The sequence below is a fragment of the Phaethon aethereus genome (assembly GCF_964289735.1).
Source record: "Phaethon aethereus genome assembly, chromosome: Z".
NCBI lineage: Eukaryota > Metazoa > Chordata > Aves > Phaethontiformes > Phaethontidae > Phaethon > Phaethon aethereus.
In genome coordinates this window covers 64,399,269-64,426,291 of record NC_138577.1, presented here as the reverse complement: position 1 = coordinate 64,426,291, position 27,023 = coordinate 64,399,269, and the positions used below count along the sequence as shown (strand labels likewise).

At 37.1% G+C, this 27,023-nt stretch overlaps 1 protein-coding gene across 1 annotated transcript in view; it reads left to right on the top strand.

Annotated features, from left to right (window-relative positions):
• FBXL17 (F-box and leucine rich repeat protein 17) overlaps positions 1-27,023 on the top strand; it is a gene marked incomplete at both ends in the record, with an annotated part of 298,576 nt that overhangs the window by 171,439 nt on the left and 100,114 nt on the right. The window contains one exon of the mRNA XM_082012855.1: positions 24,288-24,364. Within this exon, the coding sequence (XP_081868981.1) occupies positions 24,288-24,364 (77 nt within the window). The remainder of the gene's footprint in view (positions 1-24,287; positions 24,365-27,023) is intronic.

Genomic DNA, 27,023 nt, shown 5'->3' with positions numbered 1-27,023 from the left:
AAGGTGATGCATTATATGCTATATTTTGCAGAAAGAATGTTACATTGGGACTGTGAGCCTTTTGTTCTGATACGTTTTTATTCTTGGAGTTGTCTGTAAAGAGGATAACATAGGTTTTGGTGGCTGATACTTAGGGGCATTTTTTACTTTGGCTTAGATAATTTCAGCTATGATGTGGAGTCATTCAAAATTTCTTTCTAAGTAGCCTTACTAGTCTGCTGACAAGCTTTATTCTTCAAACTTTCCAGGCAAGGTGGTTGACTGAGCTGTGCTTTTGATCTGCATTTTTTAGGATTTTCTGTTGGTTGTCCAAGACTCATGAAAGAATAAAAGTGTTTTCTCCTTATGCGGGATCTGGACATTTGATGGCTTTTGTCTGAGGTATTAATGGATGTTTTAACAGCCTAGGGAGACATTGTGGGCTCCATATTCCTCTATGGAAAGAGACGAATTGTTCCAGCTTGTTAGAGTACAGATAAATAGTTTGCTCAGTCCGGTATGAAGCTGGATGAACTGTGTATTTGTTTTCACTGGGACAGAGGAAACTTCTTTATCGTTCATCATGAGTCTGAACCAACAACAAAGCAAATCCATGAGGCCCAGGAGGTCAAATTGCAGCATTCTTTTTATATGTGTGGCAGGAAGACTTGACAGCAGTTATCTTCCCCATCTATCTACTTCAACCCACTTTATATCATAGAATCATAGAACAAAATAGCTTCTTCCAGAACTTGCTTAGGGAAGGGGAAACTACCATGTGGTAAGGTCAGAAGAATACAGCAGGCTCAGTAGCATGTTGATCAAAAGTTGGAAAAAGCCACTGGTTTTTTGGATGTTTTTAATTTGTTGGTGTGGCCAAATAGTTGCAAAAGTAAAAGGGTAGTGTTCAACTTGGTTATAGGTTTGGGAACCTTTAACCCAGATGGAAGGAGATGTTAATCTAGGAACCTCCTTTTTGTAGCAGGGTTCTTAAATAGACTGAGATCTCTAGGTGAAGGTCAAGGGTCCTTTATTTGCAATGTAGGTACTGATTGTGCTTGAATGTACATTGTATTGGTTAATTACAGTGGTGGCCTTCAGTGTGTCCCATATTTCTGTGTAGGTGTTATCATTTTGTCTGGTACCAAAGTTAATCAGTGCTGATACATACTATACCTTGATATATACTATACCTTGGATTTCTGTACCCTGGATTTCTAGGTTGATAACTGCTGTCCTTACACTTTCTGAGCTGACTGTGTTTGGCTGGAGGCATTGTTTCTCTTTCTAGTAATGAAAAGTAAGAAATGTTGAGAAACAAACTGAAAGAGCCACTTAAACAAAGAAAGAAAATAGAGAGTGAAAGTACACATATGACATGCTTGCTGCCCTGGATCATATGGATATTTGCATCAGATTATGCAGCACAACACAACAGTTGAGTGCGGGAGTCAAAGTAAGAGTCATGCCCATTCTTTCTGTGATGTTGAAAAAAGTTTAAATGGATAGATACAAGACACTTGCATAATAGAAGGATGAAGGGAAAAATCTATTTCTTGCTGAAAATCGGTGACCAAATACTACCACAGATATTTTTGACAAGATGTCAGGAGTAATTTTTCATTTTCTGGGAGTCTTCTGACTAAAGGGGAATGACTGGTTACCTTATTTGAAACACAAAGCTCAGTATAATTGTAGATCTTCAACAATACTGATATAAAACTATATAAAAGTTTACATTTTTAGATGAGTACCCCACTTTCTTCAGGTAATGCTTCCCCACATTACCCTGAACTGTTTGAAACATTTGCTGTTTGTATAGTTTACCATAAAACCTGAAAGCAAGATGTTTTCAATACCCAGCTTCAGGAAAAATTCATCTCCTTAGGAGCATAGATCTCTCCAGTAGTGCCCAATTCCTTTCATATGGCTTCCTGTAATGAACACCAGTTGTCAATCCTATTCTCAAATACAGTTTGAGCCAGTTTGTACTTATATAAGGTTTTATTAATTCTTCTTTTCAGTGCAAAAGATCCTTCCTGTCTTATTACAATCGCCACTGTACTGTTAAAGATAAGGATATTTTTAAGTTTTATAAAATTCATGAAAAGTGGCTCAAGATTGGCAACCCGACTTGGCATTGTATGTTTAATTATCTTTTTAATTTTGCTGCCATAAACTGCTGTTGTCAAGAGTCTTTCTATTTAGTTCAGCTGGCAAATAACCATACTGTTAGAAATATAATTATTTTTATACATAAGGCGACATATTTATCTCAGTTATAAAAACCAGACAGCTGAACCATCTGCTTTCTATATGCTTAAAAGGGATTACATTGTTGTTTTTGTTGCAGAAAGAGCAAAGAATATGTATTTTTCATATCTGAAATGAATAAACTGATGTTAAGAGGCTGTGATTTTAAAAAAGGCGTATGTAGAAGTGAAATCATTTTTGCTGTTATTTATTTCTGCATTAAAATAGTATTGACTCTGACACATGTCTAAGTGTATGATACACAGTATGCAGAGGTTCATCTGGAATCTTGATTTTTACTGACTTCCTGAGGATTATTATTTACTGACTTTTCCTGAGCTTGTGGTCCCACGTGAGGATTATCTGTATGGAGCAGGCAACCTGTAATTCATGGCTTGAAGCCCTTTGATCTGCTACAGATAGCAGCCTCTATCATTTGTATTGAACTTCCCACTTACTTTGGAAAGCTGGACTGATTCTCTCCTGTCTCATACATTCCTGCTAGATCTTTTAAGATTCAGAATTTCTGCTGCTTTCACGACTACTGATTGCTACCACCGTTTTCTGAAACATCAGTGTCAGCATGAAACACTCGAGGAAGTGTTAAGACATCTTTCTGTAGGACTGGGAAGAAATCTTACTCACTTTTGAACTGAATAACAATAAAAAACCACTCAGGATGCTGTTATACATCAGTTTTCTGCAATTTTCTGAGTAACAAACTTGAATATAAAGTGTCCATTCCTGTCTGCCTGTCCCTCACTTGTAGACAAATGCCAAAGGCAGGCAGGTTCATGTAAAATTCTTCACATAAATTGAGTTTTGCATCTCACTTGCATGTTCTTTTTTTTGGCTTTTTGTCACATCTGACAAATATTTTCAGAAACAAAATTCAATATTTAATTTATATGTATTATCATGCATAGTTATCTGGCTTTTATTCATAGGATTGCTCGGGAAGCTATGTATCTATTTGCAACTGTAGTCACATGTGTACAAACACAGATATTAAAGTAAATACTCAGGTGAGACTTCTGTCCACATACATGGACTGTTAGTGTATTAGTGTCCTTATTACATAGCTTATTTTGCTGTAAATACTTGTATTTACTGTTCAGTGAAGGTTATGTTAATTGTATTGTTTTTTTCCTTGATTTTCTGTGATTCCACACATACTGAAAACAACTATTGAACTACTGAACCTCACTCAACATAAAAAAGGTCTTTGTTGTTTTGAATTTTCAAGGTATCTAACTTGTAACAATTTCTTTGTGAGATCTGTAAATCCATTTTTCATTAGTCCCTGAAGATACAAGATTCTTTTTTTCTTTTTGGAATTATGTGTAATATTTTGTGGGGTGCTTTATGTTGTTATATGGGGCATTTATTTGTATTTATGATTAGTATACACAGCTTGAATAGAACAGTGAGCAGCTACTTTTTGCCCTGTAAGGTCTTAAAAAGAAAAGTGAAACCTTTAATTAGTCCTCACAGTATGCTTGGGAAGTATATGGATATGCTAAGTAATTATAGGGAAAAATCTGCATTGACAATACTTCTATGCCATTGCATTTTTTTCAGCAGATACGAAATACGGTAAAAACATCTGGGTTGTTACCTGGTCTATTCAACACATAAATTAAAACAGTTTAATTTTATCTTTGATTTTTAATATTACTGTTTCCAAAGGTATTCTTTTAAACATTATTTTCTTTAAATGCTTTTTGAACCTAGAGAATTACTTTTCCTATATAAAACTTCATCTAGCGCATTTATTTTTATACTAGGAAATGTGTTTTTTCCTGATGTCTTCATTTAATCTTTTTTTGTTTTTTTTCATGTCACTTGATTAATATTTTACAGTGTGTTATTTACCTCAGTCTGCAGGTTAGGAAGCTTTTCATGGATTGTATCTCTCCTCCTACTCTCTTTAACTTTCCTATGTAAAAGGAAAATTAATCACTTTTTGTCATCCTTTATTTTTTTCTTTCAGATGCTAGTATTTGAGCATGAATTTGCAAGGGGTTACAAAGTATGGTAATAAATTGTTAATTACATCACTGGGATTGTCTTCAAAGACCATTGATGAAGTATTTGAGAATCCTTAGGAACAGCTTATCAAGAACCTTTATATGCCTTTGACCCTATATTGAGTACTTTTAAAGATTAGTGACCACTTCTGTCTTCCTTGATCTTGTTGGGGTGAGAGGCTTTACAAAGAATTATTTGAATGACAGAGCTTTTGTTGGTTTACACAAATCACTGAGATCATATCTGAATCATTTTATTTGAGGCATAACCAAAATTTAGAACTGTGTTATATATAAACCCAGGGAGTATATTCTTTTTCTTTGTTCTTTTTGTTCTGTATTTTGTTATGGTAAGAGGAAAAACAAATTTTAAAAGTTCTTGGATGTTTGCAAAGCATCTGTGGTTTTTTTCCCATGACTTCAATACTTTGAGAATTTTTTGGGAAAAGCTTTAATTCTTTGAGTTTATTGCAGTAACAACAGGTACGGTGAACTTTACTTGTTTTCCTAGCATTTCCTTTAAGTGATTGTAGGCATAAATTCTTTTTTTATGACTCTTTTTCTAATAGACTACCAGGTTAAAGAAGTTTTTCAAGCTGTGTAGGAAATCAAGTACTCCCACTCTGCCACTCTACCAACATAACCTTAAAATTCTTTTCCACTGTGTTTGACAAACATCACTGTTTTCACCCTTAGTAACCCTCAAACCTGACTTGAGCTGTTAACTTGTCCTCTTATGCGTTAAGCAAAATTGGTGTGGACAACTATAAATGAAAGTAAATTTGAGTGTAAGTTGACATATGCTTACATGGACACTGGAGGGAGACTTTGTAGTTAAGAAGATGAAAAGAGAATAAACTAGTTTCCCAGCCTGACTCCTCAGAGTAGTTGCCGACCCATCCTAACCATTTCAGACTATAGCCACCTGTATACAGTGATTTAGTTGCCTTCCTCTTTGTCTGTGTCCACTTCCTTCTGTTGTCTCAGATAATCATTGTGTTCTGTTAGCCTGCAACCTGACAGAGTTCCATACCAAGAGCTATTCCTCTGTTGCAGTCCAAGTCTATGTGGGCTCCTTTACCATTGTCTCTTTGTTTTTACGTGAAAAAAACAGACCAGTTAAGCTTTTGGGACATTTAATAAACAGTGTCATAGGCACATATTTACTATGGGAATCTGTGTTGTGGAACTGTATAACTATGTAAAATAAAAATGGACCCTGAGGACTTTGGCTCATCAGTGAGTTTTTGATACTTTCAACTGAAATAGAAATGTAAATGACAACTGCTTAGCAATAGAACATATCCTCATCTCCAGTCATAAATCAGTTGTGAAAATTTAGGTTATATGATAGTATAGGTGCATCTTAATGTCTGGGATTAAAATAATTCTAACTTCTCTTGGTTTTAAATTTGTGCTGCAATCCAGCCAACAGATCTGTAAAGCCATTTGACAGAGATCTTTTTAGAGGAGAAAGGTGCTATGTAAGTAGATACTGCTGTTGTTAATAAGTGTGTGCAAGATGATATGTGTCAAGGCATCCTGAAATCCCTGTGTCACAGCTCGTAGTCTTATTTTTGAAGTAAGGAGCCCAGAGGGTGGCAGTGAAGGCAAAGTTATCCAGTTTTGTCCAAGCATTTCTCACAAAGACGAGCCATACTGAAAAGCAGAGACATTTTAGAAATCACCAGGTTACCACTGGGAAAAAGAAACAGGCTGAGGGGAAAAGGTAAATTTCTTTCTGTCTCCAGCTGTCTATGAGAGACACACATAAGAAACCAAGATTTGAGATTACTGTAATCATTGTGGTATTTTGTGCAGGGACAGACCTTGTTTTCATAAATTTCTCATACTGAAGGAGAGAGAAAATTGTTCAGAATAATATATCAGGAGTTGATGATAGTTATTATAGCTGATACCAGCTGATGGGCAAGCATTATGGCTGTTTCTTTATTCCTACACTAACAAAGTCGTTAAAGGACAGAAAAGTCTTCAAATCTGGATTCCGTTGAAAAGGTACCCAGATTTCAGTTAGATATCTCTCTCACTCGCATATGCTTAGCGCAATTTCAGTTTCTTACATCATGATGCTAAAGATTGTGGATTGTTATTTTAACAGCATATTGCAGTAATAAAGGCTTATGGGGTATTTTAGGATGCCTTTTATGTTCCATCCATTTCGCTGAAACTAAATTCTAAATTATCGTCTAAATTATCTATTAATAACTGCTGTTTATATCCAAAATAAGAGTAATTAAAATACATTTTGGAAGAGGGGCTACCTTTATTTAAACAATGACTGTTGAGTAATTGGTATTAGCCAGTTATCTGGGTTTGAAATCAAGGAAATCTATGGACAGAAGATTTACAGTGTCTCTAATAATGATAAAATCCTATGGAATATCTGAGTCAGAGTGACTGAAAGACTTATTCTTTTGAAATTAATTATTTCTGGTGGATGGTAAGAGGAGTGCTCCAAAAAGCATTTCTTGTCAACTTGTACATTAGTTGCAGCTCTTTGTGCTGTAGTCAGCGTATGACTGCAACCATATCCATCCCTGATATGAAAAAGTTTGTATTCACAATTGTGGTGTTTCTTGTTAGGAGAAAACTAGCATTGTTTTATGCCCAGGCTTATATTCACTTTATATATATCTAATTTATATCCTATAAAACTTCTTCCTCTCCCCAGTACATAGACACACAGTATGCTACTGTAATACCATTAGCATTGTTTTCATTTTCTTATACCAAAAAATGGGAAAATTCTATGTTAACAGAAGTATAGAAAAATATGCAGATACTGTGTATCTGGTATGTTTTCATCTGTGTTATTAATTAGAAATGTTAATGCATTAAAATATTTTTAAATATATCTTTGAAGGCTTAACATTTCAACCTTGAAGCATTTACAGTACGCACAAAATTATTTATCTGAAAAACTTAGCATTAAAGAAGATCACAAAGACAGAAAACTGTCATAATCATAATTTCTATCTAAATTGATGACTGCTTATTATTTACTTGCTTCAATGTGTAGTGCTGTATTTAAATATACAGTTCAGAGATCTTGATGCTGCGGTGATTGTAGCTGACTCTTTAATGTTATCAGAAATAACTCATTCTTTAGCAAAACAAGTTAACCCTCATCTGGAGGTCATTCAAGTGAGGTATAAATACCTGATTCAAAGATTTTTTCTTTCTTTTACCTTGCTGAGCCACTGTTCTTAACGTGAGCATGTCCCTCTACTTGTAAATGTATCATACAATGGGATGTACATACAATACAGTTATGTATGATACAATTGTATCATACAATGTATCATACAAATGTCAGCCAAGATTCATCAATTATAAATTTTTAAGTGAAAATACAAACTGTAACGAAGAATCAAGAAAAACCAAGAAAAGTCTAATAGGAAAATTCCATTAGGAAACAGTTGTGTTCTGCAATATTTGCAGTTTTGAATGGTTCTGAAAATCTTACTGTGTCGGATTCAAATATATAAGCAACACATTTCCAGGAAACAAATATTTCAAAAACTTCTCTACGAGGTGCAGGTATAAAATGAATTTAGTGGTGACTGAATTACAAATTAAAGGTATAGATACAAATGCTTTATCTGTTTTTGTACCTATGATGGTCACCATCTTGTTTAACCACATATGAGACTGGGAACATGCAGAACTGAAAAACCTGACTGGTGAGAGCCTGAGTTATAGGTTCAGTTGTCTGTTTGAGTCTATAACAGACTGATGTAATCTTTGGAAAGGATATGATGTTGGTTTTCCTGTGATATGTAACCTGTACTCTTGTGCTACTTCATCTGATTGCTCCACTTAGCATAGAAACATTATTTCACACTGATCTAGGTTAAGTCTCATTGCTATCCCAAACCCCATCACAGAGTAGATAAATTTTATTCCATAGATTAGAGGGGGTGGCGTTAGCTTGAAGATGGGTGGACCTTATTTCATCACGATAGTGAACAAAATCGTATCTTGAGGTGCCTAGGATACAGTGATTGATTCTGCCAGAGCCACACAAAGAAGGCAAACAGGAGAGGGTGATTGCATTAAAATCAGGGAGGAGGAGGATCTCAAGGCATATGAGCTCTGCTTACTGATATTCCCTTTGGTTTTACTATAAGAGAAATAAGCAGAGCTACTGTCATTATTTTCTCAACAAAACCAGTAGATATAGTGAAGAGAAATTTAGCCACATATGTGAAGAATTCGTCCTGATGCCAGAAGGAAATAATAAGTAAATTCTTGTCTAAATCTAGGATTAAACCCAAAGTCACTGAAATCAAAAAAGGCATTAGTATTCCAGTTATTAATGGAGTTGCCTTACTGAAAACTTCATAAATGCAATTGTGTAACAACTAGCTAGCATACGAGTATGGAGAGTCCGGATCTGCTTATTCTGGCACAATTTGGTGTTTATTTGTTTTAGAAGAAACTGGTATCCTATCTTCAAGGACTTAAATTATGCTAATTCCTTCCATTCACGGCCCTAAGCAACAGATCCAGCCTGTATGTGTGAGACCAACACTAACTAAAATGCATCTCTGTAAGCACATGTGAGGCTAATTAATAAAGGAAATGTTTTAAGATCTTATCCACACTTCGAAGTAACCAGTAGTGGAGTTAATTAAAACTGTCATCAAGCCAGTTTGAAGGCCTGATACTGTTTCTGGCCACATCACAGAGAATCTGTACCTGGAGTTACAGATTCAAAACTACTTGCCGTGGCAAAGAATTTTACATTTATGATTTATGGAGAAATGTGCTTTTTATTCCATGGAGAGGATCATTCTCTCTAAACCAGACTCATCCTATGTGCTTGATTCTGAAAGTACCAAGCATCAGACAAACAATTAAATTGAAGCAACAGGTAGAAAATTATCTTTCAATCTGATGTGAACACATTGTCAGTGCTTTGTGAAGTGCCCTCACTGCCCATTCACCTCCTAATACAATTCCCATCCTCCACTTAGAAAACAAGTTCTCAGGCCTCCTGTAAATTTTGGGATCTAAGGACAAATAGAAACTCAAATTTACCTGTGTGTATCTTAGGTAGAGACAGGTTAGTAAGAATATAAAGAAGGCTTTTATCCAGATGACAATTTGAATACACAGTATGTTACTTAGTGTCTAGCAATGAGTAACAAACCCCTTTATGTGTTCTGCCAATAATATGGGAATAACTTGAGGCTTCCTTGTGAACCTTGAAAACTAGTAATTTAATCAGAACTAAGAAAGTGAGGGCATAATCTTTTCCAATTATCTTTGTGAGTATAACCTGAGAATATCTTCATAGACAGTAGATGCTACTGAAAACAAGGTGCCCTCTGATGCAGTATTTATTTTTATAAAAGTACAGAATGTGGTGTTATTTTAGAGATTTCTTTTTACAGTTTTTCTAATGAGGTACAGCAAACGTGGTGGCAGCCACAGAAATTCTGAATGTAATAAATGTCAGAACAACTCTGGCAAACAGTATCTGCTTTGAATTAATTTCTTAATAACCTGACACGTTGTGTTGAATGAGGGACATGTTTGCTTCAGCTGACCATCAGCATGCTTCTGCTGTCTGGGTTGCTTAGCTGTCTGGAAATAAAAGTGCAAAGTGAGCTTATGTCTTCTTAGTACTTTTTCTTCTGTGATTTCTCCAAGTTGCACATATGGAAAATATGTAACATTTTCCTGCCCCCCACTGTTTCTATCAAGAGCACACACTAGTTACTTTCCTTTTCCCTAGTCTTCCCTGGTGAGTGAAGAAATGTGCCTGTGTTACTTTTATACAGAAATGACTTCTTACACAGGGAGACTGGCAATTCCGATTCTGTTTGACCTGGTTTAAGTGACTGACAAGTTTGAGAGCTAAGACTAGTGTGGCAACACTGTCCTTTCCTTGGAAAGCTTCAACCACCAGCAATGCTTTTAACTGTAATGCAATATATTTAGAATGCAAAGGTATATCTTTAAAGTCGTGAATGAAATAAATGTGGCTTACTCTAGCCCTAATTTAAATATATTACTACAGAAAAGTAGGGAAAGACAGATCTGAAGTTAAGTGATTTAATAGAATCTTTATTTTATTAATAATGGTTTATTAAAAATTTTATGGAATTACAGTTATGTATAATGATTTATGAATACATCACAGAATTCTTGCCTGAGTTCTCCAGAGAGGCAAAAATGCAACCCATGGAAATTTCGTTTTGAATATGTAGATTTTAATTGACTACATAATTTCTAATGGTTTAGACAGTTGCACCCTTGTGAGTCCAGTTGGATCAATTTAAGAAATCATTTGAAGCTGTTTCTGATTTTCTTGCAGCAGAACATAATAATCACTGTCATAGCTGAGATGCCATTAGGGAATTAGATTACTATTTCTGTTCTGTTTCAGTGCAAAGTTAGCAGAGGCTTGCTGGAAAGACATCTAAACTTAGACTGTCAAGATTATGGTATTTACATCAATGAACAGAGAAACTCAGCTAGAAGTTGATAGGAACTGTTGTGTGTGATTGTTTGTTAAATGCTTGTGACAGATTAGGAAGAAAAAATTATCAAACTCTCAAAATTTCAGGCAAAATCCTTCTACTTGTTCTTGAGGTTTTTTTCTCAAGTTTTTGGTGTCAGTTTATTACATTTTAAAGACTAGATAGCTTTTGGGGTAGCCGATGTAGACAGTACTGTCTGCAGATGCAAGTGCAGGCAGGTAACACTACATGATGTTTCTTCTACAAAAAAAATTATATGATACACCAAATATAAAAAATTACCAGCATGCTCAATGCCCTAACAAAATCAGAACCATCTCAACAAGACTCAGGGGACCCTAAGACAGGAGGGGCTGAAAAAAGTTTCTTTACTTATATCTTACTCTGTAAAGCATCTGTCATCACATTGTATAAAGCTAATTTATAATCTTCATGTGCTTTTGGACTTCTGAATTTTGCAGAGATGATCAAGGTGCCAAAAATTGTTTCTGTTGCTTCATAACTGTCTGGGAAACTGCATTTTCTGTGAGATTGAAAGTGGACACAGGGATCAGCCTTCAGGCTCTGTTAATACAGCTAATTTTTACAAATGACAAACATTCTGTTTAAAAATGCAAGTCCTTGATTTAAGTATAATATTTCTTAAGCTTTAGTTTTAGTTTGCAGAGTTTATAAATTAACCTACCCATTGAAACTTTTATATTTTTACCTACAATAGCAATTTAGAGTAATTTTCTGATTGATTTTTTGGTGATCCTTTAGATCAGGAACACAAACAAGTGTTGCCTTCATTTCATTGTGTTTGTAGTTGCTCAGCTATGAATTTTGCAGCTAGTGAAAACTGCCATGTTTTGTCACTACAGTTTAAAAGGACACAGTGTATCCTAGTATCCTGTCTAGACAGATTATTTTCCAGTCAGATTACATGAAAAGTTATTCTAAGTACTTTCAAGAATTGAATACACTAGGTGAAGTTCATACATTATTAGGTGGTATTAAAATCTATATTTACAGAATGTAATTGTCAACCTACTAAGACCATGCTAGAAAGAAATACTGCTCTTTCAGTTTCTAGTAAGTATTTTTGCTAGTATCTTGTCTGAGTTAGGAGGAGGCAATTTTACTTCATTCAAAGCACAGACAGTACCACCGAGCTTTTTTTGGTGGCTTTTTCCAAGCAGTGTACCAGTAGTAGAAATGCTAGCCAGACAACGTTATGGAAAAGAATTCATAATCTTTTCATTAAGATGTTCTGAAATTTGCCTTTAAGAATTGTTTTTTAAAAGTCATTCTATCTCAGTGCATTCTCTCTAGGATGAAGTGAAGTTTCTAAGAACCTTGTCATTCTTACGAAGATTTATATAATCTTCATGGCAAATCAAGCCTTTTAAGATTGTAGTAAGCATGGACGTTTTTTTCTCAGATGAAATTTACATAATAAAAAATTTCTGGTAATGTATGATTGTATAAAATATACCAAATTTCACAAACAAGCTATGCTGTGTTGCTACCCTTTGGGTGAGAACTTAGCAAACTGTCCTTGTATCAGTTGTTGCTTGCATTCTTTTGATTTTTTTCTTTCATCAGTTTTACTAACATCATCAACATTAAATTAATGTAACAGATCTACCAGTTACCAGTTAAGAATTGCTCTAATTCTTGAAGTATGAAGAGAATTGCATCCCAGATCAGTTCCAAAGATATATGAATTGAGTACTGGATTTTATTTTTCTCTTTGATTTTATTGACTCTTCTGCTCTACCATTATTTTACATAAGCAGAAATTCTCTACAAACTTGAATGTCCTTCAGCAGTAGAGGAGAAAGATCAAATCTGAACATAGGACTGTTTTGCAGAAAGCTTCCTTATGTCCTGTGAAAGACTTGATTTTTTTTACTGTCTAATGAAAGAGATTACCTCTCCCTGTAAACCTTGTTCATCTTATATCATCTAGCTCATGATAACTCTTAGCAATACTACTACTCCTAAGAATAGGATTGAGAATATTTATCAAACTTTTACAGGGTTTTTATCTTCTCACAGAACCAAGCTTTTACCAATATTTAATCAGCTCTGTTTACAACACAATAAAAAAATAGATTTATAGAATGTGTTTCTATTTTGGAAAGGAGAAACTGAGGCAGAGGTTTTGCTGTTTTCTTAAAGTTAGCGAAAGAGACCCTTGATGAAGCCTATTCTAAGTCCATGTGACCCACTGACCATAATCTGCACTTATCATTTCAAGAGGGTAGTCTTTAAAGGTATACCAAAAAGAATAACTGGTAGAGGTTAAGGTTTTATCTGGATTAGAAAAAAGTAAGTGATGCAAAGAGGATTGAAATGGTAAATCTCAATAGACTAGTTTAGCTGCCTATGAGCAAAGCTCAGTGAAGTGTATGTCAACCTCTGTGGTATGAAAATCAAGCAGTGAACTTGGTGAAATCTTCTTTCATAAGTGTGCAATCCTTGTTGAGATCAAGATGTAGAGAGCTGTATAAACACTGAATATTTTAGTTTCAAAATATCAAGTGAATTTTTTTCATTTTTGTAGAAGTATTTTAAAGTTTACCCAAGCATTCTAAAAGGACAGCATAAAGAACATTTTTTGGAAGTTAGAGTACAGCAGTACAGTTCCCATTTCTTATTTTTGCTATTAAACTCGGCAGCTTTTTTTGAGGAAAGGTGGCTATTTTGCATACAATAAAAAAAAGTTGATTAGGGATACTCTTAGTCTATATACTATACTTTAATGGGATGACACAAGACTACTTGAAAAGAAAAGTCCATCAAAGCTGAGGCCTGTGTAAATCCAGGAAAAATTTTGAGGCCTGAAGCATGTAAATATAATCTCTGATAGGCCAGGAAAAAGTAAAGCTACCCGTGCTCAAAGCCCAGTCTTTCCATGCAAGAAATGGTGCGACTGTGCCATTGTACACCCTTGTGTGATTTATACTGGGAGACAGTTATAGCAATACTTCAGGCTTTCCTTCTCCTGAATGTGTCTTTGCCTTTGCAGTCTTCTGAAATTGCAGCATGTGTGGTGGTCTGTTTCTGACCTAAAAGCATCAATAACTAGTCATTTCAAGTAAAGATTCAGCCAGAAGACACATTCAGCATCTGCATGTCACCACACCCTCTCCCTACACTGCAGTACACTTTATGTAAATTAACATGGGGCAGAGGGACACTTGTTTGAATTCACAAGGATTTGCTTACATTCATAGAAATAGAATCTACAGTTTGCCAACTCTTGGTGCTGTCTGTAGCTACTGGTGCAGCCATTATTTTCTAAATCTGTACGTCTTTGCATTGATGTATACATACATTTATATATGTATGTATAATATATGTATACACATATATATTAACGCTATGATAGTTACCTTTACACTTGTCTGAGGAAAAGCCATCATGACATTACTGTGTGAAGAAGCACCATGTATGTAATCAATTGCTTTTCTACACCAGCACTCTAATATAGCAGAGTAACCCAGCTGCATCAGATCTGTAAAGCTTTAAAGTTTTTTCAAAAAAAAACTTTACCAGTTTTCCAGTGGAAATGCATAACTGAAACAGTTCAGGACAGAAGCCATTATTTGTTTGTGTAATACAAAACATAATGCTTGCTAAGAAATGTGCACTGGCTTGCTCATAGTTAGCAGTTCCTTGGTTTTGCTTATGACAGTAGACAAGTTGCCGCAATGAATTTAAGAAAATATATTTGAAGTGCTGTATCAAATGGGTTTTTTAATCTCAAATCTAAATTCCAAAATATTTCAAAGTTCTTAAAAAATAAGAGATACCATTTAACTGTCTTCTGGACTTAAGCATGATTAGGTGCAGAAAATCAGATCCATGAGCATTTGAGAATAAAATTATTTTTCATAGTTCTTTATTTCTGTTAAATCCATTATGGTATCTAGTCCCTCTAAGTCAGAAAGGAACCAAAGGCCACTTGGAATACTACTACATGTAAATGTCAGATAGTGGAATTAAACAATTTGCTAAATCTCTCCTTTCTTAGTTTAATTGCTTGCTGGATTTACATGCAGTCAGGGTAACAGGAATTATAAAGGCACTTAATTTTAGATAAGACTACTAATGAATATTTGAAAATAGATATTTATTGCTGAAAGACAGGTCATAATAGCTTAAGCACAGTGCTGATTAATTTATCTGTGTAGTTCTCTGATTGGAGCTTGCTTGCGTCTGACTAGCTCAGAGCACAAGCAGACACTGTGGGACTTGTCTGCCTTTACCGCTGTAGGTTATGAGTTCCAGTGTGGAAAAAAATCTTATCTATTCTCCTGTGCTTTAAGTGGCAAAACTGTTTGGTAAACCTAATTTTAAATTGCAATGATTTTCTAAAGAATACCATCTGGCTAATCAGAACTTAATGACTGTCCTAAGATAATTGCAGTTAACTGGTATAACTGTGACACTTTGCATATTGGCTCCAGACAAAAAGTGCTTTTCAAATTCAGTTTGTGTTTTTGATTGAAAGTCTTAACTTGTTTTGCTGGCTCCATGATTAATATTGTCTCTTATACATGCAGTTCTTGGAGTTCAAATTAAAAACAATTTTAAAATACATATTTTTAATGTGATTGGAATGTTAAAATGGCAATAAAACCTGCCAGGATAACTAAAGAACAAGTAAAAAACATACTTCTTATTACTATAAATTGTTAGAAAACAAAAATATTGAAAGAGATAAGTTTTTCAAAATGTAAAAAAAAAAATTATCAATAAAAGAGAATCCTGAACCAAGAATATGTATCCATCAGTGTGAGAAGTTCGTAATTTATTGTTATGAGGTTTTAGAAGGATTTCTATATCTCTCAGTAAAATATTAGTCTTTTCACTATTTTAGCTTTCAAATTATTCCTTCTGAATGCAGAAGGCCTCAGATTACATCAGTTTCTTCAGAATTCATATGTGGTTCTGTGGTAGAAGGTTTTGTTTTGTTACAGGAGAGATTTGGTTATCACATTGCATTATTGCCTTCCATAGGAATGATTAAGTCATCAAAACCAATGACTGTGAGTATTATTTTATAGGCAGCTACTGTTTTCTGCCTGAATTTAACCTTTGAAACACTAATTTTTGAGGAGCTCCATATATTTCTTTATGAAAGGTTTCTGGTTTTCCATTGTGTATTTTAGTGTTCTTATTCTTTCTAAACTCTCTGTTGGTTCCCAGTAGTGGTCTTGGTTATATTTTGAAGGATAGTAAGATGTTCACTTTACTGCTTAGAGACAAGTGTATGCCAGTCAAATGCAAAGAAGCTATATAAACAGCCTGATGTTTATTTTGAATCTTAGCAAGGGAGTGTGTTAATGTTTTGGGTTTTTTACACCTCTACAGTGAGTGAAACTCACCCCCTCAACTTATGATCCCTTAACCAGTATATGGCAACTCCAATTAACTTCACTTGGGGCTCAAGAGCATCTCAGACTGTAACAAGGTCTCCCAGGACCACTTATACTGCAAATACTGTAGTCATATTTTCTTATTAGTTCCTTTCGGTTGTCACAAATACGATTTCCCAGTGTTTTTAGAATTAGAGCAAAACCAGAAAAGCTCTGTGTGTGTATAGAAAAGACAATTATTTTCACTAACTCAAGGATCTTTTCTAACTTTTCTTACAGGTAGAAGTTTGCACAATTTAATTCATTAACCTCAAGCTTTCATTTAAGTCAAAGAATACAGGGATCAGTTGGCTAAGAGAAGAAAATTACAGGGTTTTGAGTGACTTTGTCATTTTTTTTTTAAGTACAAACTCTTACATTTTGCATTACATCATGGAAAGACTTGTGAATTCATTGCATCAAGATGATGGGCCTACATTTGAAGTTATCAGTAGACGTATCTATGTCTCAGTCATGAGACAAGCTTTATACCAGTAAGTCTTTGTACACTTCAGTAATTTTTCTGATGATATATACAGACCAGGTATATATATATGTATATATGCATGCATGCAAGTACATGTTAGTAGACAAGTTTCCATAGTTTCCGTCACCCCGATTGAGAGTTTTTTTCTGTTACTAATTGCTGAAATTTCAGCAACATTATAGTTTTACCCTTTTCTTCTTAAGATTTGCTTAGCTTTTGAAGTAGGAAGACATTTTTAGAAATTGTAACAGTGAGAGGCAATCTTAGGTTTATTAGTCTCTGAACATAATAAACTTTAGGATGTTGGAATGTAGATGTGTTCAACATCACAGTGCTGAGCAAGCTCTAGTTGTCCTGCTAGAGCTTGTCCTACTAGAGATTGTCCCAGAATCTGTGGTCTTGTATGAGTAATCTTGTATGAGATTTATTTAAGGGTTTTAAAAAGATCTTCTCCCTGCCTTGGCACACACCTCTTGTTACCATGTCCAAGAGGCATCAGGTTTGCTCCCTGACAGATAGGGGTTAGTCCCCAAGTTTTTTGGGGCTCAGGTATCTGGTTTGCTCCTTTCTGTCATTTGCTACTGCTTTAAATAATAACTTTGCTTCTCTTATTTATCAATATTATGCTGATGTGTTTAAGGTTAGGCTGCTTTGTTGTCTAATTTGAGAACATTGTAAATATAAAGACTTCCAGAGATAGATATGGCAATAATCTGATATAATTTTGATGGATTATTACAACAGAATTAACATGACTTGATCCTTGCTTTCTAGAAAAGGTTAATTTCATTTTGTTCTTTTAACCTTTTTCTTTGCTGTCATGTTTAACAAAGATTAAAAGGTAAAAGTAATAAATACACAACTACTTTTATTTTTCTGTTGTAAGGAAATCAGTTGTTACTATCAGCTATATATTGTGTTACCCTCTACAGAGCAGAGGCTAATAAGGCCATATAAAGTTTTTCTTCTGTCTCTGCAAGTTGCTTCACATGGGGATGGTCTGTAGAAAGGATAACAGAAACTAAAACTGAAATTAGATTGATTTGTGAAAGTTATAGAAGGCAGCCAAAAAAAAGTAATTTCTATATTTCAGCTACATATAAATTTTTTATTCTTCAGATGAGATGTCTCATTACCTCATTCTTCTAAATGTTAGGTGATTTTAATATTTTCAAAAAATAAAGAGAAATGAGGCAAAGATATATGTTTTGCCCTTTTTTTTCTGTTTAACAGAAATAGCTAAAGACTGTGAAGGTTTTCTTTTCCCATCAGGAGAAAGTGAACAATATTTCATTTAGACTCCAGGATGTCACTGAGAACAAGATTGGAGTCCCTCAAGCCACTTGAAAAAACTTTAACCCTGAGAGCTGATATTATCTGGAAGGATTAGAGGATATAATTTTAAAGGCCATACAGGAAATACAGAATCAGAGAATCACAGAATCATTAAGGTTGGAAAAGACCTTTAAGATCATCAAGTTCAACCATCAACTCAACACCACCAAGCCCACTAAACGATATCCTGAAATGCCACGTTTACACGTTTTTTTGAACACTTCCAGTGATGATGATTCCACCACCTCCCTGGGCAGCCTGTTCCAATTCCTGACTGCACTTTCAGTAAAGAAATTTTTCTAGTCTAAACCTCCCCTGGCACAATTTGAGGCCTTTTCCTCTTGTCCTATGGCTAGTTACTTGGGAGAAGAGACGAAGACCCACCTCACCACAGCCCCCTCTCAGGTAGTTGTTGAGGGCGATAAGGTCTCCCCTCAGCCTCCTCTTCTCCAGACTAAACATCCCCAGTTCCCTCAGCCGCTCCTCATAAGACTTGTGCTCCAGACCCCTCACCAGCTTCATTGCCTTTCCCTGGACACGCTTGAGCACCTCAGCATCCTTCTTGTAGTGAGGGGCCCAAAACTGAACACAGGATTCAAGGTGCGGCCTCACCAGTGCTGAGTACAGGGACACGATCACTTCCTGACTCCTGCTGGCCACACTATTTCTGATACAGGCCAGGATGCTGTTGGCCTTCCTGGCCACCTGGACACACTGCTGGCTCATATTCAGCTGGCTGTCAAACAGTACCCCCAGGTCCTTTTCTGCCAGCAGTTCTCCAGCCACTCCTCCCCAAGCCTGAAGCATTGCATGGGGTTGTTGTGACCCAAGTGCAAGACCTGGCACTTGGCCTTATTAAACCTCATACAGTTGGCCTCTGCCCATCGATCCAGCCTGTCCAGATGCCTCGGCAGAGCCCTCCTACCCTCCCACAGATCAACACTCCCACCCAACTTGGTGTCATCTGCAAACTTACTGAGGGATCACTTTATGCCCTCATCCAGATCGTCAATAAAGATATTGAACAAGACCGGCCCTAGAACTGAGCCCTGGGGAACACCGCTTGTGAGCAGCCTCCAGCTGGGTTTAAGTCCATTCACTACAACCCTCTGAGCTCGGCCATGCAGCCAGTTCGTTACTCAGCGAAGAGTAAACCTGTCTAAGCCATGAGCCACCAGTTTCTCCAGGAGAATGCTGTGGGAGACACTGTCAAAGGCTTTACTGAAGTCCAGGTAGACAACATCCACAGCCTTTCCCTCATCCACTAGGTGGGTCACCTGGTCATAGAAGATAAGGTTGGTCAAGCAGGACCTGCCTTTCATGAACACATTGCTGGCTGGGCCTGATCCCTTGGTTGTCCTGCACATGACCTGGAGCGCCCTCAAGAAGAACTGCTCCATGATCTTCCCCGGTACGGAGGTCAGGCTGACAGGCCTGTAGTTCCCAGGATCCTCCTTCCGGCTCTTCTTGTAGAGGAGCATCACATTGGCAAGCCTCCAGTCTTCTGGGAGCTCCCCTGTGGTAACCAGGACTGCTGATAAATGATAGAGAGTGGCTTGGCAAGCTCCTCTGCCAGCTCTCTCAGTACTCTTGGGTGGATCCCATCAGGCCCCATAGACTTCTGGGTATCCAGGTGACATAGCAGGTCCTTAACTGCTTCCTCCTGGACTATGCGGAGTTTATTCTGCTCTCCATCCCCATCTTCCAGCTCAGGGGCTGAATACCCTCCGGATACCTGGACTGGCTATTAAAGACTGAGGCAAAGAAGTCATTAAGTACCTCCGTCTTTTCCTCATCCTTGGTGACAATGTTGCCCCCCACATTCAGTAAGGGATGGAGATTCTCCTTGCCTCTCTCTTTGCTGTTCATATATTTGTAAAAACATTTTTTGTTATCTTGTACAACTGTGGCCAGATTGAGCTCTAGCTGGGCTTTTGCCATTCTAGTTTTGTCTCTGCTTGACCTCACAAGATACTTGTACTTTTCGTGAGTTGCCTGCCCCTTCTTCCAGAGATGGTTGATTGTCCTCTTTTCCCTGAGTCCCAGCAAAATCTCCCTGTTCCGCCAGGCCGGTCGCCTTCCCCACCAGCTCGTTTTATGGCACATGGGGACCACCTGCTCCTGTGCCTTTAAGATTTCCTTCTTGAAGGCTGTCCAGCCTTCCTGGACCCTTTTGCCCTTCAGGACTGCCTCCCAAGGAACTCTCTCAACCAGTGACCTGAAAGAGTCTGAAGTCTGCCCTCTGGAAGTCCCTGGTAGTGGTTTTGCCGACCCCCTTCCTTACTTCACCAAGAATCGAGAATTCTATCATGTCATGGTCACTAAGCCCAAGACGGCCTCGGACCACCACATCTCCCACCAGTTCTTCTGTGTTTGTAAACAGCAGGTCAAGCAAGGCACCTCCGCTGGTGGGCACACTTACCAGCTGTGTCAGGAAGTTATCCTTAGCACACTCCAGGAACCTTCTAGACTGTTTCATCTCTGCCATGTTATACTTCCAGCAGATGTCCGGTAGATTGAACTACCCTACAAGAACAAGGGCTAGCGATTGCGAGTCTTCTGCCAGTCACTTATAGAATGTCTCATCTGCCTCTTCATCCTGGTTGGGTGGTCTATAACAGACTCCCAGCAAGATATCTGCCTCGTTGGCCTTCCCCTTCCTCCTTACCCATAAGGACTCGACTTGGTCATCACAATCATTGATTTCTATACAATCAAAACACTCTCTAACATGCAGAGCCACCCCACCACCTCTCCTTCCATGCCTATGCCTTCTGAAGAGGTTATAGCATCTATTGCAGTGCTCCAGTCGTATGAGTCATCCCACCGTGTTTCTGTGATGGCAACTACATCATAGCTGTCCCACTGCACAATGGCTTCCAGCTCCTCCTGTTGGTGCCCATGCTGCGTGCATTGGTGTAGATGCACTTGAGCTGGGCTATCGATTTCAACTCTGGCATGCCACCCCTAGGCTCATCTGCAGTGAGCCTGGTTTTATCCTCTTCCCCCTTCAAATCTAGTTTAAAGCCCTCTCAATGAGGCCTGCCAGCTTATGAGCAAGAATCCTTTTGCCCCTTGGCGTCAGTTGCACTCCATCAGCTGCAAGCAGGCCCGGTGCCGTGTAAACCGCCCCGTGGTCAAAAAACCCAAAATTCTGACAACAGCACCAGCCCCTGAGCCATGTGTTGATCAGGTGTGCTTTCCTGTTCCTTTCAGCGTTCTTCCCTGTCACTGAAGGGATTGATGAAAACACTACCTGTGCTCCCGCTCCATCGACCAGTCGCCCCAGTGCTCTCAAGTCCTTTTTGACTGCCTGTGGGCTTCTTAGTGCAACCTCATCATTGCCAGCCTGCATGACCAACAGTGGGTAGTAATCAGTGGGCCAAACCAGACCAGGGAGTTTCCTGGTGACGACTTTCACCCAGGCCCCGGGGAGGCAGCAGACTTCCCTGTGAGTTGGGTCTGGTCGACATATTGGGCCCTTTGTACCCCTGAGAAGGGAGTCGCCTACAACAATTACCCTCCTTTTTTTCTTAACAGAGGACATCTTGATGTGTGGGGCTGGCTGACTCACCCTAGGCACTCCCCTTGGATGGACTTTCATCAAGGTCCTCATGTTCCTGTCCCTCAAGTTCCAGAGCCCCATGTCTGTTGTGTAAGGGCAGCTGGGATGGTGAGGGAGGCTGGGAGGGTGTTCACCTGCCACGCCGGGCAGGGACCTGCTTCCATTGTCCCTCATGTTTTAGGTTCTCTCCTTCTGCCCGGCAAGAAATAATAAAATACTTTCATCCTTTCCTTCTGGAATCAAGTGACTGACTGCATCTAAAATTTCTTCTCAAACACTGCATTTCTAGCAGTTAATAGCATTTCTATTTGTTAAGACAGGCTTGTAAATATATAGTGGCACCTTTATGGGAGGAGGGACAGAAGCTACAACTTTCTTAACAGTTGAACCAATTGTGTTTGAAGACAGATAATGGCCAACATCCTGAGATTTTAGTATGCAAGGATGCTGAAGGATGCACATGCAGATATGTCTACGTGCAGATAATACAAATTTGACCCTGATTGATTGAAAATTTGTGTAACTGAAGTTGTAGGGAAAATTAGATAGTCTGTCATCTTGACTGTCTTGTGGTGGTATTATTAGACACTGATTGTTATGTTGTATTTTTCATCAATTAATTTTCTGTCAGTAAGTAAAAATTATCAGAAATAATTCAAAAACTTGTAGAGTCATTATGTAAAATTTTCAGAATTTTTTTCTAAGTTCAAAATTTTTATCCACAGAAGTGTTTCATAATCTCAGTACTCTGCTAAATGATATATGCAATAAGAATTAATAAAAGCTTCTTTTAACTGCAGTGTCCACTCACTTTTCAGTTTTATCATACTTGCTGAAATGTCTAATGAACAGACTGTGTAATAAAGTACAGGATAATTCTCTTTGCTCACATTACTAATATTAGCAATAAAATGTCATTATTAATGAGTATTTTTCTGGAATAAGTAATAAAAACATCTTTCTCATGGTCTAGTTGATCTTGATAAGCCAGTTAACAAAAATTAGTATCTTGCTCAAAATTGTGTCTTACAGGAACAGAAGAAGTTTTTCATGTATGTAGAATGTGTTTAGTGCTCTAAATCTTGTCTGATTTCTAGGAAAATAACCTGATGAAAATGTATAATTCTGAGGTTAGTTTATATTAAAAAGCATAGTCCCAGTATAACTTCTAAAAGAAAAATAACTGTTATGCTTGCTAATTTTCTCAGCAGAGAAGTTGTGGGTTTAAATGAGTACAGAATCGGGAGGTTCACCCTGGTTTTTCTTCCATGTCAGGGGTTATTATGTTAAATATTTCTCTCCTTTTTTTGAGTATTCATAAAGTAAGGCAACCTTTTCCCAGCAACAAGCACTGCAAACATTTCCTAAATATTAGACTCTCACAGTTTTTAAGGATTGAAAATTTATAATAGTGTAAAAGTATTAAGGTACTCTGTGTCACAGAGGCATGCTATTTTTTAAGTAGTAGTGAATTTTCGTTCTACGTTTTGGAAGAAGGAAGCAGAGAGGGGACAAATAGATATGAAGGTCTATCATTCAGTTACTGTTTTATTGTAAGTTGTAAGAATTAGGTGGTTGCTTTTAAAATCTAAAATTGGCAGCATGAACAGTTAAATCAGATTGGGAGATAATCTGTTGGTGTTGTAAGTGGAGTAAAAAGGTCCCTGAGGGTGTAGCTGTATTTTCCAAAAGTTATGACAAATTCAGCAATATCTATTTTTCTCAAAATTGACAAGTAATTTAATTTTGTGTACTGTGGAGGGTTGATTTAAGAGGCAGAGCAGATGATTGGGTCATTGATCTGAAAATTAAAGAGGAATATATTGGGTCAGAAGAAATTCTTTATCCTATAAAATATACTTTTTAAAATGTCTCTATGTAGATAATAGTACAATAGTAATGTTAGCTGATCTAATGAACAGTGGTGCGTTTTACATTAATGGGACTGAAAATATGTTTTATAAACCATATTTTTGAGTGATACACTATAAACAGTGCAGTTGTAAACATAACATTAATACAGACTTGGTAGCAAGCATGTAATAAGCTCCTATTTTACAAGACAACTTTAGTTTTCATATTAATTTCCTTGCTTACAAGAAATCAAACAAGGAGATTAACAGAAAAAACCTTACATGTTTCATTGCAAATTCATCATAGTTGTGACAAGGCAAACAAATGATCTGTCTTCTCATCTATACAAGCTTCTCTGGCAACATATTGGAACACCAGTGGCATGTAGCATTTCATGACCTGATGAACGCTGACTCCTGCAATAATCGCTGAAGGGATACAAACATGAATTTAGAATTACATTTTCTTATCTTTTGTCCTCATTACAATGCATTTATAGTTCTACCCTAAAAGAGAACTCCTGAAGCTTAAATCTTGCTATAGAAACTTTCCAAAGTTACACAGTAATAAAGAAACGGAAATTCACATTTGTATTATTTTCCAAAGGACTTGTTTGTATATATTTCAAGCAACTCACTTATTTGAAGAGTTATGGGAATATTGATATAAAAGCATTCAATGTAAAATAATATTTTTTCCCAGTGTATACATGTAGCCATATGCATTTTCAGTGAATTGTACGAAACAATTCATAAAATGAAGAAACTGAGATACACTACATTACACTTGTGGATTGTGTTCTTGCTGTTTAAAAATTATCTATTGTCTTTTAACTCTGATTTTACTGTATGTGTCTTCCAGCTGTGTAGAGGTGATTGCCAAAGAAGGCCGGAACCTGAAAGAGCTGTATTTAGTATCCTGTAAGATCACTGACTGTGGTATGTAATATATATATCTCTCTTTGTTTTTTTGAAGATTGGGCTTTACTAGCTTTGCACAGGGACTCTTATGAAAGTGTTGAAAACGTGTAGATAAAAATTTTCAAAACCATTTTCCATAAAAATAGGAAATGTACAAAAAGTGTTTGACATGCTTAAAAATATCTGCGTTTGGAAGTGTGAAAGTCAGTGTACATGTGTGCTGCAAAGTGTTCCTTATAGAATTTACAATTACTGGGCAGACTGGGTAGAGTGCCCTTTGAATTATCCTGGAGACCAGGAGAGCATTTGAGAGAAAATCCAAAAATATATATGCGTTTCTAGATGCTGTAAAAAATACAACTAAGCAACTAGGAGTGTGGATTGATTGCCTATTGTAGGCCATAAAATCTGAATTGAAGTGATGCTCCCTTAAAACTGCAATTATGATAAAACAGAGGGGACCACCTTAGGAATTAGGCTGTCTGACAGGCCACATGGAGAGACAGAATTTGTATTTGGAATAGGAAACTTCCTAGCACTTGAGTGTGTCTGCAGAGGCTGTTATGGTTTATCTTGTTTGGTTTTTTTCAAATAAGACACTTGTTTCTGCAATAAGACCAAATACTCAAACTTCTATCTCCCACTTACATGCCTAAAGTTCAGTAGGATTCACAAACTGTGTCTTTGAGATGCGCATCACAGGTTTTCTGATTATTTTGTTTCTCATTCTCTCTTATTTATTTTAACTTTTTACTCCACAGTCTTTATAAAGAATTATGTCAAAGTGATAAATTACCCTTCCAGTGGTTATTTTACCCTTCAGATTTTGCACTTCGATGGGGTTTGCATGGGTGCTTTCAAGGGTATTTTGGTCTGTAGAGTTGAGCTCGCCTCATGTCCACTGTATTTGAACATGAGCTCACAATACTCACTCATAGATTTTCTTGGCTTGATACCACTTGGCCAAGATGAATTTGTGAATTTGTGAAATGGGAACTGTCTGCTGCAAATTGAGGGAAGGAAATTGTCTGTAGAACACAAAATGACAATGAAAGTGCTTCTTGTCACTGCTATAGGGTCAGAGGGGCAAGACTTCAGCTGGAAGTGAGACTGTCCGTTTGTGCATTATAGATCTACTAGCTGTACTTCTGCCCCTTCTGACTTCGGCAACCCATGGAGAAAGAATTACCAAGGGAATAATAGAATTCACATCTTGAGGATCAATAATTTCTCAAACTGATTTCACCCTTCATTGGCTGGAGTTATTGAGACTAAAACAGGATTTCTCCCAAAAGTAGGTAAACACAGACTGAGAAGCTGAAGCAAAGGAACTGAGGATAGGGAAAGTCCTGCTTATGAAAGAATGGAGAGAGGGAAAGGGAAGTGTGTTTCGCAGAATGAATGAGTGGAGAATACATGAAGCGTTTGGATGATTACCTTGGCAACCATAGTCATCCAACCTGAGCTTCTGTTGACTTCTGTGGACTAAGACTTACCTGTCACTAATGTGTTGGATTCTGTAGTCATTCAACATTATTGTAGTCAGCTACTGGGACTTTGAAAACATTTTCAGTTAATAGAGTTGATACTGGGTTTTACTACTCACTTAAAAATTTGACTTTTTATGCTGGTGAGAATCAGTAAGACATCCAGCAAAACAGCAGTGATACTGACTGATTTTTGATACACTATTAAGACTAATTGATTATCATTATAATCTTCAGCATACCTCAGCATGCCAGATGACAAATATATTCATCCACTTGTGATACCTGAGCTGAAAATGCCAAATAAATTGTAGCAAAGTAGATTTTATAAGCATAATTTATGCTTGGTAAGGAAGTCCAAACTTTGCCGTGGATTAAAAATGTGATATCAAGCAAATATTAGATTAACAGGAGTGTTGCAGGGTGGAGCCAGGCTTCACCCTTTTCCTTTGTTCCATTTTAATTTATTTCCTGGTACTTCAGTGTAAGACTTTTCCACAGTTGTTTGTGGTGCTGTTAAGTTAAAAAAGTGGGCTCCTTACAGTGCTGTGAGGTCAATTTGTTGTTGAACTTCCTTTATCAAGAAAACTGCCTGTCTTCTACAAGAGGAAAAGACCAACCATTCTCTTCCTCAGAGGTTTTTCAAGCCCTTTTGTCGTCTGCACCTTTGTATTTGTGGCAAGTAGAGGAAATCGGCTCAGAAGCATGTGCCTGACTTCTTGTGGGATCATTCAGGTGGTCTCCCGTGGTCTTACAAAGACTTATAACTTCACATGCATAGCTGTTCAGGCTCCACCAAGTGAGTAAGTAGTGTCTGAAGCTCTGTGAGGCCATGACTGGGTGGGAGCATACAGCTGTATGCAACTGTGCTTTTGTGTTTGATAATGCTGAGGGTGAAACACATAATTATTCTTGCTTTGGAAATTAAAATCTTGACACCAACTTTAAATTGTAACTGTACATATTTTCACTGGGTTTTTAAAACATACGTAAAACTGGTAACCAGATTTCTTGCAGCTTGATGGAGTACAGGTGCAGGCATGGAGTACAGATGCAGGATTTTAAAAGCCCTCTTTGAAACTGTTCAACAACAGTTTTGATGCTACAGCAGTTAGCGGAGTTTTGACCTCTTGGACAAGATCACAATTTCTTAGCGAATCAGCTGGAAAAAATATAAGTAATATTGCTTA